Source organism: Pleurodeles waltl, chromosome 1_1 (assembly GCF_031143425.1).
Source record: "Pleurodeles waltl isolate 20211129_DDA chromosome 1_1, aPleWal1.hap1.20221129, whole genome shotgun sequence".
NCBI classification, from domain to species: Eukaryota; Metazoa; Chordata; class Amphibia; order Caudata; family Salamandridae; genus Pleurodeles; species Pleurodeles waltl.
The window spans coordinates 302116235-302137151 of record NC_090436.1 but is presented as its reverse complement, the minus strand read 5'-3'; the positions used below and the strand labels follow the sequence as shown (position 1 = coordinate 302137151).

General features: G+C 43.6%; 1 protein-coding gene across 2 annotated transcripts in view; it reads right to left on the bottom strand.

The window, feature by feature from the left end:
- MTREX (Mtr4 exosome RNA helicase) overlaps nt 1-20917 on the bottom strand; it is a 629876-nt gene that overhangs the window by 517521 nt on the left and 91438 nt on the right. For both annotated transcript variants that reach the window (XM_069222101.1, XM_069222093.1), the window contains exon 8: nt 15411-15535. In XM_069222101.1, coding sequence (XP_069078202.1) covers nt 15411-15535 — 125 coding nt within the window. The remainder of the gene's footprint in view (nt 1-15410; nt 15536-20917) is intronic.

The window sequence follows — 20917 nt, the reverse complement described above, 5'->3', positions numbered from 1 at the left end:
CGCTGAGGGTGAAATTTCTGTGTGGGCTTGTGTCCCCCCCGGTGCCCTACAAAACCCCCCTGGTCTGCCCTCCGAAGACGCGGGTACTTACCTGCAAGCAGACCGGAACCGGGGCACCCCCTTCTCTCCATTCTAGCCTATGTGTTTTGGGCACCACTTTGAACTCTGCACCTGACCGGCCCTGAGCTGCTGGTGTGGTGACTTTGGGGTTGCTCTGAACCCCCAACGGTGGGCTACCTTGGACCAAGAACTGAACCCTGTAAGTGTCTTACTTACCTGGTAAAACTAACAAAAACTTACCTCCCCCAGGAACTGTGAAAATTGCACTAAGTGTCCACTTTTAAAACAGCTATTTGTCAATAACTTGTAAAGTATACATGCAATTTTTATGATTTGAAGTTCCTCAAGTACTTACCTGCAATACCTTTCGAATGAGATATTACATGTAGAATTTGAACCTGTGGTTCTTAAAATAAACTAAGAAAAGATATTTTTCTATATAAAAACCTATTGGCTGGATTTGTCTCTGAGTGTGTGTACCTCATTTATTGTCTATGTGTATGTACAACAAATGCTTAACACTACTCCTTGGATAAGCCTACTGCTCGACCACACTACCACAAAATAGAGCATTAGTATTATCTCTTTTTGCCACTATCTTACCTCTAAGGGGAACCCTTGGACTCTGTGCATGCTATTCCTTATCCTAGGGGACACCTCACCAACCATATGCACACTCTCATTGTAGCTTGTGTGTGCTGGTGGGGAGAAAACAACAAACTTAACATGGCACCCCTCTTGGTCACAACCCACTGGATGTGGCATAGATAAGTCACCCCTATAGCAGCCCATACAGCCCTAAAGCAGGGTGCACTATACCACAGGTGAGGGCATAGTTGCACTAGCAATATTCCCCTACATTGTCCATTCTTAGACACTAAGTGCAGTGTTGCCATACTGAGTATTTGGGCTGTGAGTTTGTCATTACGAACTTCACAGCTCCATAACGGCTTCAATGAGCCTGCAACTAAAAGACAGATGTCTGCCTTCATGGGGTGAGAACCTTTGTGCTCCCAGAGGCCAGAAACAAAGATGGTCATGAGATTGGGGCATAGGGGAAGGAGAGGGAGTCCAAACGATCTGGGAGACCCACCCGACCCAGTGGAGATAATGGCAGATTCTGCAACCAACTGAACGCCCATTATGTTGTTGGGCAAGACTAGGCGGGCTTACGTGCTGCAGCTGACAGGGATGGTGGCATGAACCGTGCCCACGCATAGGCTGGGAACTTTAGGCAGAACATTGGTTGGCGCAGTTGAACGCTCCTTCCGTGTCCATGAAAAGCAGACTGGAGATCACGTGGGGTAGTTAAGAGTCCCAAGGACTTGGCCACAGCTTGTGAGTCCTTAAAGTGCTCCAGCGCCAAATCTGTCTTGTCTTCAAAGAAACGTCTGCTATCAAAGGGCATGTCCATGAGGGAAGCCTGGACAACCCCAGAAAAGACAGATGTTCTCAGCCAGGTGTGATGTCAGAGCACCACCGTCGCAGAAACCGCCCTGCCAAGCGAGTTGGTCGTGACTAAACCACAGGGAATCATAAACTTTGCTGTGTCTCTCCCGCCACTGACTGGTTGGGAGAGAATGGCCTGGGCCTTCTCCGGAACCTGTGACAGCACCTGTGCAGTACATGACCACGTCCCACAAAGTGTGGGATTAGAAGCCCAATAAGCATGCAGTGTTGACGGACAGCAAGGCAAGGCTGCTGGAAGAAAATATTTTCTATCTGAAGCTATCAAGCCTCACTGATTCCCTGTCCTGGGGTGCGTCTGGGAACGTGCCATGGGAAGTAGAGGCCTGGGCCAAGCTCTCACGGGTAGGGTGTGTTGTAGGAGGAAGTCTGGGTCCCCAGGTGTGGTGCGGCAGGCAATTGTACTATTCACAGGAGCCCCTAGTGCTGGCCTTGGACCAGGTTCCCAGTAGAACATTTGTTAGAGATTTGTTAAAAGGGAGCAGTGGATTGTAAGAGGCAGTTACCAGCTGTAGCAATTCCATTAAGATGTTAGCCTTGACTGCCACAGAGGCAACTCGAGGTCCAGGACCTCAGCCACCCTCTTCACCACCATAGCACCTGTTGCTCCCTCATCTGTAGCGACGGTAGGGGGAGAAAAACAAGCCAGTCTCTGGAGAAGTATCCAGTATGCCGGCATCACCCAGTTTCTCAAATTAGTCCCTGCTTTCCTGGCCTTTCAACTGGTATTCTAAAGGGTCCAGAGACCCGTTCCATTCTTCCCAGAGATCTAGACCTTCAGAATAAGACTCAGACGCCAACCTAGGAAACATGGGTCCTCTTGGCGCCAGAATCTGCAAAGACTGACGCCGTTCCGGCTATGTGTCTGATTGGGGGACCCAAACAGGGGTGGCGTCACCAATGGTGCCAGGACCAACATCAAAGAAACACGCAGTGACAACCGGCACCGGTCTGCATCCAAGGGGGCCCATCAGAGCCGGGGTCAGAGTTGGCGGTCAAGAACCTGATATGCCTATCTGACACTGCCAAATCCAAAGGCGCTCTTGAAGAGTTGGCCTGCTAAAAGAAAACACAAACAAAAACGGGGTGGGGGGGACAAAAAAAAAAAAAACACAGCTTGGTTAAGTTCTTTAATTTGAGCGAGGGTTGCTCCTGCTTTTTGACAGGCCTTTTACGACGTCTTGTCGAAAGCATAGAGGAATTAAGTCGACCCTAGCAACAGCTGCAAAGAACCGTGCCTCGACTGCCGATGCTCCATCACGGCGTCATGCCAACGGAGGAGGAGTCTAAGCATGTTTCCACTTCTTGTGCCTCTTTCCCGAGTACCCTGATAAAAGTGGGACGAAGAGGACTTTGGGTTCCTGAAGCGTTCCTGTGACCTTCCTCTCAACCGAGATCTCAGAGGATTTGCTTAACGAGTCATCACCTGCAGAGCTTCTAGTAGCTTTAGGGATTGCTCCCTCAAAGCCTTGGGCGCCATGGCCCAGCAGTCCAAACACGACTTGGCGTAGTCGTCGAACTTGAGAGACCACAGACACACGAGGTGCGGGTCTGTAACAGACATGACATAGTGACAGACGCCACTCGGTTTAAAATGTGGTCCTTGAAGACACAGGCAATAAATGAGGAACACACACTCAGAGACAAATCCAGCCAATAGGTTTTGTTATAGAAAAATATCTTTTCTTAGTTTATTTTAAGAACCACAGGTTCAATTTCTACATGTAATATCTCATTTGAAAGGTATTGCAGGTAAGTACTTTAGGAACTTAGAATAATTACAGTAGCATATATACTTTTTACATAAAACACAATAAGCTGTTTTAAAAGTGGACACAGTGCAATTTTCACAGTTCCTGGGGGAGGTAAAGTATTGTTAGGTTTCACAGGTAAGTAAGTCACTTACAGGTTTCAGTTTTTGGTCCAAGGTAGCCCAGCGTTGGGGGTTCAGAGCAACCCCAAAGTCACCACACCAGCAGCTCAGGGCCGGTCAGGTGCAGAGGTCAAAGAGGTGCCCAAAACACATAGGCTTCAATGGAGAGAAGGGAGTGCCCCGGTTCCAGTCTGCCAGCAGGTAAGTACCCGCGTCTTCGGAGGGCAGACCAGGGGGGTTTTGTAGGGCACCGGGGGGGACACAAGTCAGCACAAAAAGTACACCCTCAGCAGCTCGGGGGCGGCCGGGTGCAGTGTGCAAACACGCGTCGGGTTTACAATGGTTTTCAATGAGAGATCAAGGGATCTCTTCAGCGTTGCAGGCAGGCAAGGGGGGGATCCTCGGGGTAGCCACCACCTGGACCAGGGAGAGGGCCTCCTGGGGGTCACTCCTGCACAGGAGTTCCGTTCCTTTAGGTGCTGGGGGCTGCGGGTGCAGGGTCTTTTCCAGCCGTCGGGAAATGGAGTTCAGGCAGTCGCGGTCAGGGGGAGCCTCGGGATTCCCTCTGCAGGCGTCGCTGTGGGGGCTCAGGGGGGACAACTTTGGTTACTCACGGTCTCGGAGTCGCCGGAGGGTCCTCCCTGAGGTGTTGGTTCTCCACCAGTCGAGTCGGGGTCGCCGGGTGCAGTGTTGCAAGTCTCACGCTTCTTAAGGGGATTGCAGGGGTCTTTAAATCTGCTCCTTGAAACAAAGTTGCAGTTCTTTTGGAGCAGTGCCGCTGTCCTCGGGAGTTTCTGGTCTCTCTTGAAGCAGGGCAGTCCTCAGAGGTCGCTGGTCCCTTGGAAAGCGTCGCTGGAGCAGGTTTCTTTGGAAGGCAGGAGACAGGCCGGTAAGTCTGGGGCCAAAGCAGTTGGTGTCTTCTGGTCTTCCTCTGCAGGGGTTTTTCAGCTCAGCAGTCTTCTTCTTCTTGTAGTTTCAGGAATCTAAAGTTTTAGGTTCAGGGAAGCCCTTAAATACTTAATTTAAGGGCGTGTTTAGGTCTGGGGGGTTAGTAGCCAATGGCTACTAGCCCTGAGGGTGGGTACACCCTCCTTGTGCCTCCTCCCAAGGGGAGGGGGTCACATCCCTAATCCTATTGGGGAATCCTCCATCTGCAAGATGGAGGATTTCTAAAAGTTAGAGTCACTTCAGCTCAGGACACCTTAGGGGCTGTCCTGACTGGCCAGTGACTCCTCCTTGTTATTCTCATTATTTTCTCCGGCCTTGCCGCCAAAAGTGGGGGCCGGGGCCGGAGGGGGCGGGCAACTCCACTAGCTGGAGTGTCCTGCGGTGCTGGAACAAAGGGGTGAGCCTTTGAGGCTCACCGCCAGGTGTGACAGCTCCTGCCTGGGGGAGGTGTTAGCATCTCCACCCAGTGCAGGCTTTGTTACTGGCCTCAGAGTGACAAAGGCACTCTCCCCATGGGGCCAGCAACATGTCTCGGTTGTGGCAGGCTGCTGGAACCAGTCAGCCTACACAGATAGTCGGTTAAGGTTTCAGGGGGCACCTCTAAGGTGCCCTCTGGGGTGGATTTCACAATAAAATGTACACTGGCATCAGTGTGCATTTATTGTGCTGAGAAGTTTGATACCAAACTTCCCAGTTTTCAGTGTAGCCATTATGGTGCTGTGGAGTTCGTGTAAAACAGACTCCCAGACCATATACTCTTATGGCTACCCTGCACTTACAATGTCTAAGGTATTGCTTAGACACTGTAGGGGCACAGTGCTCATGCACTGGTGCCCTCACCTATGGTATAGTGCACCCTGCCTTAGGGCTGTAAGGCCTGCTAGAGGGGTGACTTACCTATGCCACAGGCAGTGTGGGGATGGCATGGCACTCTGAGGGGAGTAATTTCTCCTCACCCGCAAACACAAGCTGTGAGGCAGTGTGCATGTGCTGAGTGATGGGTCCCCAGGGTGGCATAAGACATGCTGCAGCCCTTAGAGATCTTCCCTGGCATCAGGGCCCTTGGTACCAGGGGTACCAGTTACAATGGACTTACCTGAGTGCCAGGATTGTGCCAATTGTGAAGACAAAGGTACAGTTTAGGGAAAGAACACTGGTTCTGGGGCCTGGTTAGCAGGGTCCCATCACACTTTCAAGTCATAACTGAGCATCAGCAAAGGCAAAAAGTCAGGGGGTAACCATGCAAAGGAGGCATTTCCTTACACCTAGTATATGGTACTCAGATAACCAGGGCATTGGGGTACTAGGGGATCCCCATGGGCTGCAGCATGTATTATGCCACCCATGGGGAGCCCATGCAGTGTTCTGCAGGCCTGCCATTGGAGCCGGAGTGAAAGTATGCATGCACCCTTTTTCACCATAGATCACTACAGGTTAGGGAAAGAACACTGGTGCTGGGGCCTGGTTAGCAGGCCTCAGTACACTTTCAATTCAAAACATAGCATCAGCAAAGGCAAAAAGTCAGGGGGTAACCATGCCAAGGAGGCATTTCCTTACAGTAAGAAATCAGCGGTGTAGGAAGCTGGCCTAGTGTGTGGTGAGTACCTATGGCATTATCACCTTATTCCAGGTCCAGGTATACCCTATTAGTGAGAAGTAGTCAGTGTCTAGGAAGCCAGGCTCTCTAGAGGTAGCTGTGGATGAGCAGCCAAGACTTAACTAGGAGACATGCAATATGTAATACCACTGTAGTCACACAGTACTTACACACACATGAAAGAACCACAAGGTGTTTAAAAAGTAAAGGTACTTAATTTTAGTGACACAAATACTAAAACACAATATAGGCAATACCCCAACTGGAGATAAGTAAAACACACTATTATATGTACAGTCCCAGTCAGGAATTGGCATAGAATACAATGGAAAACAGTGAAGGCAATATTAAGTAATTAAAGGGGGGGGTAGGGGGTCCAAACCACATACTAAGAAAGTGGAAGCAGTAGAGGGGAGCTGGAGTGTAGGAAGCTGGTCTGGTGTGGGTGGTGGGTACCTTAAGTACTTACACCTTATAACAGGTCCAAGTATCCCCTATTAGTGTAGTGTAGGCAGTGTCTAGAAGCCAGGCTCTCTAGAGGTAACTGTGGATGAGCAGCCAAGGCTTATCTAGGAGACATGTAAAGAATATACAATACCACTGCAGTCACACAGCACTTACTCACATGAAAGTAACATAACATACCAAAAAGAACTAAAGAGGAAGCCCTCTAATAGGAGTTAAGTAGCACACTAATTATATACACTAGGTATCAGAAATAGGCATAGAAAGTGATAGAAAACAGTGCAAATGCAGTTAGACAATAGTGACCCACTTAGTTAGGAAAATACGTATTCTTTCTATAGAAACTATACAAACCACAAACATTACAGATTCTAAAGTTATACTTGCACCTTAAAATAATTTATGCAACACTTTCAAACTATTATAGCTTACGCACCTCCATATAGTGTATTGAAGATGGTAGCCACACTATATTAATTATATCTCGCCACTCTACCATGCAATGTGCTCACAAATTGTGTGATCTGCAATGTTATAAGTGTTGTAGAAAATGCTATGATTTTAGATGGTATAAGTGATTTATTATGAAAGATTATAAGCAGTGTGTGTCGAAGGCGCGAGGTATAGTTAACGTAGTGTGTCTACAGAGTTCAATATACTGTGAAATTTGCTCTGGGTGAGTTCCAACCTGCTCCACTGCCTTTTATCAGAGTTCCTGGATGTTTCACTGCAGTAGATTTTTTCAATCTATTTGTACATAAGGAATTTCTTTGTAAGATGATTTTAAAAAACATATCTATGTCAAGAAGCATTTTTTGAACAGGAACAGAATACAGCTCCATACAAGAGTGATTTGGGGGGCTCTAACCAATGTCCAAGAGTTGCAGAAGTTTTGGGATCTTACACTCCTGGTGAACAATCGCACAAATGACACCCTGCTGAATTTGAAATTTTGATTAGTTTTCAGAAAGGTATAGCTTTTCAGGGTTCACCCATGGTTTTCATTCCTGCTTCCACTGCCAAATGAAACTACTAAAAATAGGAAAAATGGACTACTAGGTAAAAAGTTGCAAAACCTTTAGTAAACAAAATGGTTTTCTTTCACTATTCAGCTTGTTTTTTCAAAGGTGGGAAGATGGCGACCTTATCACAGCAATCTTTTGGGTGATTTAATTTTCGGGGGTAAAAATATGCCTTCTTTGACAGCACTTTTCCCTATTTTTCCCAACACAAACAAATGCTTCATTATATTTTGGTCATTTTCTTAGTTCCATCAAGGGGAATCCTCAAACCCTGGGCATCTTTAGAATACCCAAGATATGAGAACAAAACAGACACATTTAGCCTGAATAACTTTTGAGAAAAGAGTTACAAAGGCTTATTCACGAAGTGCCCCAAAAACAAAAAGAAAATGGCTCAGCATTTGGTTGGGTAGGGAAGGTGGGGCAGAAGAACTCTTCAAGTCAAGTGGCTGATATAAATGGCATTATGAAAGTGAAAGCATTAGAGAAGAGCAGACCAGGTGTGGTCCGAAATGTCTCCAATTATTGGTAGGAAGGAACTCACACAGGTTCAGAAATAATGTAACACTTTCGGATTGTCTGTAGCAAGCAACATGCTATAACGTGGACAGAACATCAAGTCGGCTAGTTTTTCTCTTAGTAGTGTGATAATCTACAACAGAAGCACAGCTGTTGTTAATTTAAGGAAATATGTTAGACTAATATCAGATGTGTGACAATTGACAGGGCTGTTTACCCAATCACCCACTATGGTGCCTGGGTATGGAGACCTCTTGCAATGACAATTAATACTCCATCTTTGTACATACAGCACTGACTGCAGTAACCTGTAGTGATTGCCAGTGGGGCTGAATCCTTGTATGGCCAGAGCTGCAGCCTAGGTCCAGAAACATCTAGAAATGTCCTCCAGGCTAACATCCTCTTTTGTCGAACTCTTGACAAATTCTGTAGTCTTCTAGCAATAATAATGATAAAACCAATTTGCTTCACTTCTTATGGCTCCTTAATGGAAAACAGGATAATACCCTTGAATCTTAGTCAGGAAGTATTTCTAATCTGCCCCTTTTACAATTTTTTATCTCCTGATAATGGTGAGAAGTTTGACAATTGCCTTTAGATGCACTCCAAGACAAATTGTCTCTTCTACTTCTAAACCAGAAACAGAATCCGGCTATCATGAATTGTTTGATTTGGCTAGCCCACGTTTTCACTCAGTGCTGAGTTACACATTGAGTATTGCCTATTGCTGCATTTTCAGTTCTCCTAAAAGAAGTCTATAAGGTGACGTATTACTCAAACAGACTTTCCTCCTAGGTCCATTAACTCAAGGGCTCGTTTCATGTTGATAGCAGATTAGGTTTCTTGCTTAGTTGTCATGGCAGCCAAGATGCCTGCACCAGAAATATAGGACTGCAACAAATCTCTTGTTGCAGAGGCCGGAATGTTAGTGTGCTGCCACTTATGTAATGTGGGTAACTTTTAAGTCTGGACTAACAGTATGGCTGTCACCAGATATTATGTGATCGACTGAAAAGAAGCCTCGAGAAGCTTACCATTGGAACAGGCACTTTGCCTCCATACGACTGTGTTTATTACCTTGAATACAGCATTGTATTGGGGAGTTAACTTGTGCTTCTGCATAAAGAGCACTTGTATTGCACTGCCTATTCACTCTGTAAGGGGTTTTGTTTCCTTATGTAATCTGGCCACTGTGTTAAACCGTAATAGGGTAAGCCAGCAGCAGCACGACCAACTGACCAAAGGCAGCATCATTCCTTACATAAGCAGTTAAAAAAAAAAAAAAAATACAACAAAAAAAAAAACAGTGGACTGGAGCATGGCAACAGATTCGGTTCATCTCAGGTGAGTTTTTAAAACATTTATTTTTATATGGAACTTGCTGTGTTTACAATTTAAACATACATCTGTTGCCTGGAATTAGGGATCACAGTGCTGCTGCTCAAATCAATATGCGCTATGGGATAACATCAGTGTTTACTCCACTATCGCCTCTCAGTGAGAATTCTCCATACAGTGCAGAGGGTCAGTGTGTGCAGTTAGGAGAAACTTTCTGTTTAAGAATTTTAAGTGGTTAATTGCTTAAGTGGAAGAGACCCTGCTGCAGCTGGGGCAACTATTTGGGTCTGTTATGTATTTGGAGGAGTGAGGCAGGCCAGGCCATCTTTCCATCAGATCCGACAGGGTGAGTCCTGTGACTGCAATGTGTTTTGTGACATTTGCCAAGCAAGGAATTTGTTAGGAAATCCAGGATGCATTTCCTTGTTCTGGAGGATTGGGTTAAGAAAAGGAGCATATAGATGTCTTGCTCACACTATCCAACCAGCCTATTCTTATCCTATAGGAGGCCCCCTTCGGTAATAAATTCAAACCAAGTTAAAATGACATGAAAATGCCATGCTCTATATTCTTTCAAAAAGCAGTTCTTTCTACATAAATAGCGTTTGAATAATGCAGTACTGAAACAACTTCGTATCCAAAACCTCCAACACGTGTTTCAAGGTAACCCTTTATATCAAGGCTCAATTATGCATGATTATATAGAAAAGTGACTCTCAGGCGTAGACAGTTTTGGATCTAATATTTCCTATTGCATAGAATCAATGAATAATGGCGTTTTTCAATTAGTCCACTCCACCAGAAATTAATGTTATCAGTCGATTGTGTAGTCGATTTGATATTTCTGTTAGACCCAGAATAACACAATCATCACATGCTTTTCCTGGATGTCACCATATGCAAAAAAACATTAGGAAAACAAAAAAACCTTCAACAGTCTTTCATCCACTTTCCTCCACATCCTTTTGTTTTAGTGCCAAATAGTCACCAAACCTTTTACTTCCAGACATGTGAATTATTTTCAGATGCTGGGAAATATTTGTACTAGTGAGTATGCTGAAGTATCTTACGGTTTAAATTACTTAGCTGTAAATCCATTATTCCAAGCACATTCTTCCCCATTCCCCAACTGATTCCAATGCAACCCCTTTCTCAAAAAAATATTCCTCCACATTCTCCTGTATATAAAAACAACAGAAGAATTAGAGATTCAGTAGTGCCAACAAGCATCTGACAACTGAATAAGTGAACTACACAGGAAAAGAGGGAATACTGACTGGAGTGAGGACGCATGGGTTCAGAGTTATGTATTTACCATGAAGTAATTTCAAAATTATCTCACTGTCCACGTCTTTATTCAGGTCACTACAAGTTGAGGCACACCAAAGCAAAAAAAGAAAAAAAAAAGACAGACAGGCAACCAATGCAGCCACAAATAGGAATCCCAAAAGCAGAGGCCTATACTCACCAGGGACGAACATGCATGGCAGTGCAATAGATAGAACAACATCTAATGCATACTGCCAAACCAAGTAAACCAGCCTAAGAGGAGTAGGATGATAATGCAGTCAGAAGGAAACCCTGAAAATGCACAAACTAATTTTACAAAAGAAACTAGGAGAATCTAGTAAACAGTCTAAAGATGCCAGCATTCACTAATGTAAAAAAATTCTAGCACCACCCAATCATCACATTCAAGAGTCAATGGGCAGCACCAGGGATAGCCACCAGTGGGCAAATAACAAAACCATCCTAAGATCAGGCCCAACTATTCACAGAGTTAAGAACCCCAGGTGAGTGGCAATGCCAGCCCAACTGAACAGGAACAAGAAAAAAAACCTTAGTGGTAAACCACAACCACTGCACACTAACCAACACTAAGTGACATTATACAGATTTGTAGAGTGCACTATCACCAGGAGTGTACCGGAGCCCTAAGCAGGTGTGAGTCTAGCCACTACTAGGGCCGACGGGTCTCCTTGAAAAGCTTCTTGAAGAACAATAGTAGTGAGGAGGAAGCTCATACTAGTGGAAGGAAAAGAAGCTTATCACAAGCCTGTTTACCCTACAAAACCACTTCACAGACATGCCCCACCACATTCATGCTGTCAAGATCACAAAACAGTGATGGATCAAGAAAGGCAGAACTGCCTGAAGCCAGAGTGAGACTGTTCTCGGTTGCAAGATATCCCTGAATGTGAAACAGGACACGCTCACTCGAGCTCACAAACCCTAGCAACTGCACCGTCTGCCATACTCCATGCGAAAGCGGCTGCCCCATCATAGCAACCCTGGAAGAAATCCCAAGTCGTCCTAGAATAATGAAGATTGATCCCAAAAAGAAGGAACAGATAAATAAATAATTCGACTGCCCATAGACTAAAACTGCACATAGGCAATCATATGATCATGTAGGAAAATCAAGGTTGGCAGACAGGCTCCACTAAGCAGGAAGAGCACATTACAAAAAAGGCACATACTCCTAGACGTCCCACCCGGATAAGCAAAATGCCAGGGCAATAGGTGAAATATGAACTGCTGACCTGTGAATGCATGAAAAGCGGGGGTCAATCCCCTATGTGAGTCATCCTCCTGAACCCAAAATGTAAACTGACCAACCCCTAGACCCACTCAAGTCCCCAACTAGGGAAAGTGCCGGGGCCATTATTGATTTAAGCAGGTGCATTGACACCAGAGTCCTTGTGATGCTGGAATGATTAAGTTGTCAAAGAGTTAATATTTCAATCGTTTTTAAATGAGAAAAGAATGCAAAATCTGTGGCTTTGGGAAATTGTGCTGCAGAAAGAAACATGGCACTCCACGTTTTAACACTTTAATTAAGGATCCTCACCCAATTCCATCCAGAAAGTTTAAGACTTGCTTGTTCTATGCAATTTGCGATTATTATAAAAATAATTTACATAACTATTTTTTTTTTATCTTCCAACCCGGTTTTATTATAACTGAATCACACCAATATTTCACGAATTCCACGTACATTCCTTCCACCATTTTCCCTTCAGGCAGAGCTCTCAAGTTGTCGGTTATAACGAGGCACTTCTCTGCACATGGAATTCAGAAACTCAGGCAAGCATTAACAAGAAGACAGTCTATTGTGTTTAAAACACAGAGCAGGTTTGGTGGAGCCACCTTCAAACCACTAGGTCAACAGATTGTGGGTCATATCTTGGATCAACCTGGGGAGTATTTTAGTCCCATCATCATACTATTGGCTGTCTATGTGTATCCTTCCAATGCTTAAAAGTGTTGTCACTGAAATGCTTGAGAGACTCTTTTACATCTAAAAAGAACATCCAACTTTGTCATGTATTCTTTTTCTCACCAATGCATGGTTTACAAAAAGCAAATCTTTCAGTGATTTTTCTTCATTACAAGACACACTGGTTCCCTTTATAACTAAATAACCTAACTGCTAGCGATGCCAAAGAACATTCCTCTAATGGTTTTCAATTAAGGGAATGATCCTCGGGCATCCACTGCAAAGAAATTCATATGCTTTATTTAGTGTGCTCTGCAGCTTTGGCAAAGCCAAAAGGTCTAGCTTATAAGTGAAAAGGCAAGCCAACCCTACAGGCGTGGCCAACGCTTGTTCTTAAATTTGCCACAAAAATTGAGGGGACTGCTCCAACCTGTTTTAAAGGACACAAAGTCACTTCCTACACATCCTAACCACATCCATTTATATAATAATATAGAACTCCAGTAAAAGCTCAAACACACCATGAAGTGCCCAGTCAACTAGTCCATTGGCTTGCAGCTGGGAATCAGCTAGTATCCCGAACCAAGTTCACATAGGAGGTGGGTTTATTGCTGGGCTGAAAGGCAAGGGGCAGTAGTAGAACCGGCTAAAACTACTTAGCTGATGCATATAATAATGGAGCTTTAGAATGACAGAATTAAACACCCTAGAAAGTTCAGTCCTTAAGAGTATTTACAAATAAACAAGAATTCATAAAACATATCTGTCCCTTTGAAAAAGAAAATAAATAAATAAAAAAATAATAATAATAAAAATAAAAATCATCAGTGAATGCTCACCGAACCAGACAGATAGTAAGCTTTTACTCTTGCGTAATTCTTTCCATTTTCAGCCTTTTGTTGAATACATGGAGGAGTAATACAGGACAAGCCAGAAAAATACTATCTGCCCCAGATGATAACCTTCAATGTGCTACTTTGTTTTCCTTTACTTGTTTTTATGCGCACATATAGTTACCACGACTTTTAGAATTATTTTTTGAAAAATGTTTTTATTGGAGGTTTGAAGTGACAAGACAACACATCAACATAATAGTTGCAGACATGATAAATTGACTCAGACAAACAGAAAATAGCAAATAGTAACATGTCATCGGGGAAAAAGGGGGGGGGGGGTAAAAAAATAAGGAGAGAACACACTGGCCAATAGGCACAAGATGGCTTTATGCCATCAGAAACTTATTTCATCTTAACTGGTGCAATAACCGACTGGCCAATTATTTCCTTCATGGGGTACTATACCAAAGGCTGTTACTATAGGCATCAGTGGAGTTGGGTGCTAACACTGTATGTATGAAGATAGAAGTGGAATGATCAGTTTAGTATTATTTGTGAGGAGTGTGATATTCACTTTATCAACTGCTTCAATGTGCTTAAAAGCATTTCAATTTTTCTTTCAAAGTAGAACATACTGGCCCCAACCAGCTACCTGGCATAGACCAGTTGCAACTATATTTATGCTTCTAAGACGCGTAATGGAAGACACAATTATGCTTATTACAAAGGCATGTAGAGAACCCAGCTTCTGAATACCACGACTGGTGTTCTCCATGTATAATGTTCATCCATTGCCCAAAGCACCAAACATTGCATGAAAAATATGCTTCTCAGCTGAGTTAATCTATTATGCATGCCTACTTGCTATTTTGCTATACAAATGTCTTTAAGAGCTGCCCATAGAGATCAATATATTATAAAATGCCATAGTAAGATGCTCCTATGCTTTGCAATACAGTACCAGGAAGATTTTAGGTCATTTTGCTATGAAATAAAGGAAAGTCTACTTTTCTATTTTTTTAAAATTTGAGACTAGGCATTATTTTCTGTGAATAGTTCATGTGGGGTTAGAAAATCACAAACAGACTACTGTAAGAAGTTTACTAATGCTCAGAATAAACACTACCACAGGTTTACACAAAGTTACACAATTAACTGTATTATTGGAAAACACTGCAACACTGTACTAGTGGGTTGACTACAACACACCTTCGCTCTCAGAATAAGATCTTATACTTTCCCACCAAAAATCTTTTCAACTTCCTTATCCATCGCTCCTTCATTTTCCTACAGAGATATCAAGAGGGCTAGATATCGGGCCAAACACAGGTTCCAACACAAACTAAACATTCTTGTTTAAAAACTTCCATTTAGCAGCACTTCCTGTCCCCCATAATATTTCTCTCATCTAACATGTTACAAATTGCTGTAGGTATTTCATTTGGAATAGTTCTAATAAATTACAGTTAAAAGGTTACTTTGTGCAGCCTCCAATTCGCCTCCTTAAAACTGCCTTGGCTCCTGCTGTGTAATGCGCTTCATGGACAGTCAAGGACATTTGTCCAAGTTAAATCACTCCTTAAAAATGAGCTTTCTACAACTAACCTTGTTTAAGTTTATTTCTTTGTCTACTGCCGTCAGCAAGGTCAGTCGCTCAACATTGGACCCAACTGGCCTAATCAAGGTAGTGACACATTTTTTGTCCTTCCACCCAGGTGTACGTCAACCTTGACATTTTGCTTTAGTCCACACGTAGCGGGCCTGGACTTCAGCTTCATGTCAGTGTTAAGACACCAACTGTAACATGTGGCCAATGTCTACTGCACTAAGTCTCACTTGAATACCACTTACATCCCCACATTTCCTTCTTTATATATCTTTGGTAATATTTTCGAATTCGTAGTTTCTATTGTAAGGACTAAGTTAACCTCAGATACAACACATACTTATTTAATGACAGATGCATGAAAAGCAACTTTTTCCAGCTCCATACACAACATAATTGCACATATCCTCCAACATGCACCTTGGAACATATGGCAAAACTACAGTCAATCATTTGTACCTGTTTATGAAGATGACAAATCCACTCAGCAAACTGGCGGGCGTTTGGGATAGTAGCAGAAAGAAACACATAGTGCACATTGTCGGGAAGCAATATAATGGTTTCTTCCCACACAACACCACGCTCTGAAAATCAAAAATGTAGATAGGTCATTAAATAAAAAGGCAAACCAATATCCCTTAGCACTTCGAAACTCATAAAATACACATGAATTACAAAGGGGTTGGGTAGTTTATTACCCATTTAATACTAGATGAGCTTTTTCAGCATTGATGCAATGCACAGATTCAAAATAATCTTAGTTAATGGTTCCTTTTAAACCCATGAGGCCCATTAAAGATTTTGCTTCATATGTTTGGTATAATATTGCTTATTTTTTGCTACAAATTTAACAATCATTTAGTCGAATACATTCAAGATAGTCACTCCTTACTTGATAAATTCTCTTGAACCACGCTGGTTGTCGTGTTCATTATTACGCTATACATTAACGTAAGGGCTCCCTTCAGCTTAAAACAGTATTTACTCAAGTATAGCTCGAAGGACAAACCACCCACTTATGCATGATCAGGTCTTCTAAAGAGCCAAAGGTAAAATACAGCCAAACAAAGCTTTCTTGAAGTTTTAATTTTTTTTCCAATCAACATTTGCCAGTAGTACTGAAAAAAAAAAAAACTGATACATGCTGAATCATCACTTAAGCTTTTGCTAGTGGCCAGTTTGCTGTTGCAGTCTTGAAGGTTTATTACAAATTATAACAAACTCCATGTCTAGTATATTAGGTTGTAATTGTTGTAGATACATTCCAAAACTGTGGTATGTGGTCTTGTGTGTGGGAAAACAAACTGGACATCGGACAGAGTGACTGGGAATAAAGGTTACGTTAGTATGTAAAGTGCAAGGGTAAAGATTAGTAAAGCAGCTTATTCTACAAATGACTTTTTTTTTTTTTAAGGTTTTGTTTTGCTCTATAGATACCCTAGTTAAGTAAGATCACATACACTCCCCCACAATGGTCACATGTGCAGCCAAGCCTGATAAACCAAAAAATGCCCAAGGATATCAGCCCACAGAGGCACGCTTGCTAATCTGCAGGTATAGCTCTATTGGGTTTCCCAAAAGCATCTCATGAAAAAAAAGGCACCTCTCTACTAATGGTAAGGGCATCATCTTTTCTATGTCCAGTGTAGCTCAGTTGTGTGGGAGGGGGGGGCTGGGTAAAAGTTACAGGGGGGGTGGGGTGGGGGGTGTTTCAAAGCTTGGATAGCTTTTGTCCTCCAGAGCACTGACAGACTAGATGCTGAGGTACGCCCAGATGTGAACACCTCTTTCTAGCAATGGGCTGACAATACACTTCATAAAAACCCTTGAGGAACATGTCAAGCAATAGGGAATCACCTTGTTCTGAAGGTGAGAATCCCCTCCACCAGTGAACAAAGAAACCTGAGCGGCACTTTCAAGATTAGTCTCCCAGTTGCAGAAAGGGCATAATGGACTGTACAGGGAGTGCAGAATTATTAGGCAAGTTGTATTTTTGAGGATTAATTTTATTATTGAACAACCACCATGTTCTCAATGAACCCAAAAAACTCATAAATATCAAAGCTGAATATTTTTGGAAGTAGTTTTTAGTTTGTTTTTAGTTTTAGCTGTGTTAGGGGGATATCTGTGTGTGCAGGTGACTATTACTGTGCATAATTATTAGGCAACTTAACAAAAAACAAATATATACCCATTTCAATTATTTATTATTACCAGTGAAACCAATATAACATCTCAACCTTCACAAATATACATTTCTGACATTCAAAAACAAAACAAAAACAAATCAGTGACCAATATAGCCACTTTTCTTTGCAAGGACACTCAAAACAAAAGCCTGCCATCCATGGATTCTGTCAGTGTTTTGATCTGTTCACCATCAACATTGCGTGCAGCAGCAACCACAGCCTCCCAGACACTGTTCAGAGAGGTGTACTGTTTTCCCTCCTTGTAAATCTCACATTTGATGATGGACCACAGGTTCTCAATGGGGTTCAGATCAGGTGAACAAGGAGGCCATGTCATTAGATTTCCTTCTTTTATACCCTTTCTTGCCAGCCACGCTGTGGAGTACTTGGACGCGTGTGATGGAGCATTGTCCTGCATGAAAATCATGTTTTTCTTGAAGGATGCAGACTTCTTCCTGTACCACTGCTTGAAGAAGGTGTCTTCCAGGAACTGGCAGTAGGACTGGGAGTTGAGCTTGACTCCATCCTCAACCCGAAAAGGCCCCACAAGCTCATCTTTGATGATACCAGCCCAAACCAGTACTCCACCTCCACCTTGCTGGCGTCTGAGTCGGACTGGAGCTCTCTGCCCTTTACCAATCCAGCCACGGGCCCATCCATCTGGCCCATCAAGACTCACTCTCATTTCATCAGTCCATAAAACCTTAGAAAAATCAGTCTTGAGATATTTCTTGGTCCAGTCTTGACGTTTCAGCTTGTGTGTCTTGTTCAGTGGTGGTCGTCTTTCAGCCTTTCTTACCTTGGCCATGTCTCTGAGTATTGCACACCTTGTGCTTTTGGGCACTCCAGTGATGTTGCAGCTCTGAAATATGGCCAAACTGGTGGCAAGTGGCATCGTGGCAGCTGCACGCTTGACTTTTCTCAGTTCATGGGCAGTTATTTTGCGCCTTGGTTTTTCCACACGCTTCTTGCGACCCTGTTGACTATTTTGAATGAAACGTTTGATTGTTCGATGATCACGCTTCAGAAGCTTTGCAATTTTAAGAGTGCTGCATCCCTCTGCAAGATATCTCTCTATTTTTGACTTTTCTGAGCCTGTCAAGTCCTTCTTTTGACCCATTTTGCCAAAGGAAAGGAAGTTGCCTAATAATTATGCACACCTGATATAGGGTGTTGATGTCATTAGACCACACCCCTTCTCATTACAGAGATGCACATCACCTAATATGCTTAATTGGTAGTAGGCTTTCGAGCCTATACAGCTTGGAGTAAGACAACATGCATGAAGAGGATGATGTGGTCAAAATACTCATTTGCCTAATAATTCTGCACTCCCTGTATAGTCACCATTTCAAATTTTTCTCAGGAAAGAGAACTGATGCATCCTAGTCCTAAAACTGACCTCTTCTTTCCCTTGCCTCATTTCTTGCCTATCATGAATTCACTAAAGCACACACAGCTTCCTTGCTGAGAGAGGACCCTCTTTCACTGCTTTTTTAAGTACGAGATACTCCTAGTGGAGACACCGGTGATGATTCAGTGGGTAAAACACTGCAGGAGTATCTGGTGGGAATTGTAGAAAAAAAAAAGAAGGGTTAAAGTACTAGGGCTTCCCAAACTTTTTGGAACCAAAAAGAAAGTTTAGAACTACAAACTTTTGCGACCCACCTATCTTTAATGGAAATGTGCCGGGTGTTTTTTTTTATTTAACAGCAATTGTTTGCTAACATCACAACCTTGACCGCAACCTTCCATATGGGACGGTGCCAAGAAAGTGATCTGCCAATAAAAGTGGTAGACTGTGAACTGCACTGTAGTCTTGAGCTGGAACAATTAAGTGTAAGGAACTGGCCTGCAGCACCAAATAAAATCCCAAGGTTTCTTGAAAAATCTTGTTGTTGATCCCTGTGATTTTACCAAATTTGAGAAACCCATTCAACAGCAGAGTGTGAGGTAAGGTCTCATATCGAAATTGTTACTTACCAGTATTAGTTTTGCAGCTTAAAGATTTTTCTGGATTTACAGGCTAGGAGTTATTCGGCCATGTAATGCATGGTTGTGGAACTGTCCTCATCTCGTAGTCTTGTATCTCTTGCTCTCTTTTTGTTGTTGTTGTTGTTAAGAGTCAACTCTTTTGCAGCCTAGTCCAATTTCTCCTGATGCCAGACATTTGCCCCGGAAGCCCCTCTGTGTGCTCAACATCATCTTATTCTTTTTTTCTGGCAACTGTATGACCAGCTTAGTGTTCCATAGGCTTCCTCTTGACTTGTATTTCCCTTTGCTCCTATTAGCTTTTCCTCATTTCAGTTCCTATGAAGGCAGGTGGGTCCCATGTGAATCCATTTTATTCTGCAGAGTGAATCTCTTCTGGATTCACATGCAGTGCATGAATTTCGTAGCAGTTTTCTCACTGTGGTGGTTGAGTAGAAAATGAGGTTAAGCTGGCAAATAAATGCTTCAGCACTCTGTTCCACTTGTGCTTCCCTGTTCACCTGGGTGTCGCTGCAGATTCGTTTTGTATGAGAATGGACTGAACCATGTGGATGCCATGCATGTCGCTCAGAGGGACGTTTGCCAAGAAAACTAAGGTGGCTCCCTTCTTTCTTGACGAGCGTGCTCTTGACTTAGTTCCCAATTGTAGGAAGTTGGCTCTGTATGCACTATTTCAAAGTAAGGAATAGTATGCACAGAGTCCAAGGGTTCCCCTTAGAGGTAAGATAGTGGCAAAAAGAGATAATACTAATGCTCTATTTTGTGGTAGTGTGGTCGAGCAGTAGGCTTATCAAAGGAGTAGTGTTAAGCATTTGTTGTACATACACACAGGCAATAAATGAGGAACACACACTCAGAGACAAATCCAGCCAATAGGTTTTGTTATAGAAAAATATCTTTTCTTAGTTTATTTTAAGAACCACAGGTTCAAATTCTACATGTAATATCTCATTTGAAAGGTATTGCAGGTTAATACTTTAGGAACTTTGAATAATCACAGTAGCATATATACTTTTTACATAAAACACAATAAGCTGTTTTAAAAGTGGACACAGTGCAATTTTCACAGTTCCTGGGGGAGGTAAAGTATTGTTATTTTTAGCAGGTAAGTAAATCACTTACAGGTCTCAGTTTTGGGTCCAAGGTAGCCCACCGTTGGGGGTTCAGAGCAACCCCAAACTTAGCACACCATCAGCTCAGAGCCGGGCAGGTGCAGAGGTCAAAGAGGTGCCCAAAACACATAGGCTTCAATGGAGAGAAGGGGGTGCCCCGGTTCCAGTCTGCCAGCAGGTAAGTACCCGCTTCTTCGGAGGGCAGACCAGGGGGGTTTTGTAGGGCACCGGGGGGGACACAAGTCAGCACAAAAAGTACACCCTCAGCAGCGCGGGGGCGGCCGGGTGCAGTGTGCAAACACGCGCCGGGTTTTCAATGGTTTTCAATGAGAGACAAAGGGGTCTCTTCAGCGGTGCAGGCAGGCAAGGGGGGGGGCTCCTCGGGGTAGCCACCACCTGGGCAAGGGAGAGGGCCTCCTGGGGGTCACTCCTGCACAGAAGTTCTGTTCCTTCAGGTGCTGGGGGCTGCGGGTGCAGGGTCTTTTCCAGCCGTCGGGACTTTGGGTTCAGGCAGTCGCGGTCAGGGGGAGCCTCGGGATTCCCTCTGCAGGCGTCGCTGTGGGGGCTCAGGGGGGACAACTTTGGTTACTCACGGACTCGGAGTCGCCGGAGGGTCCTCCCTGAGGTGTTGGTTCTCCACCAGTCGAATCGGGGTCGCCGGGTGCAGTGTTGC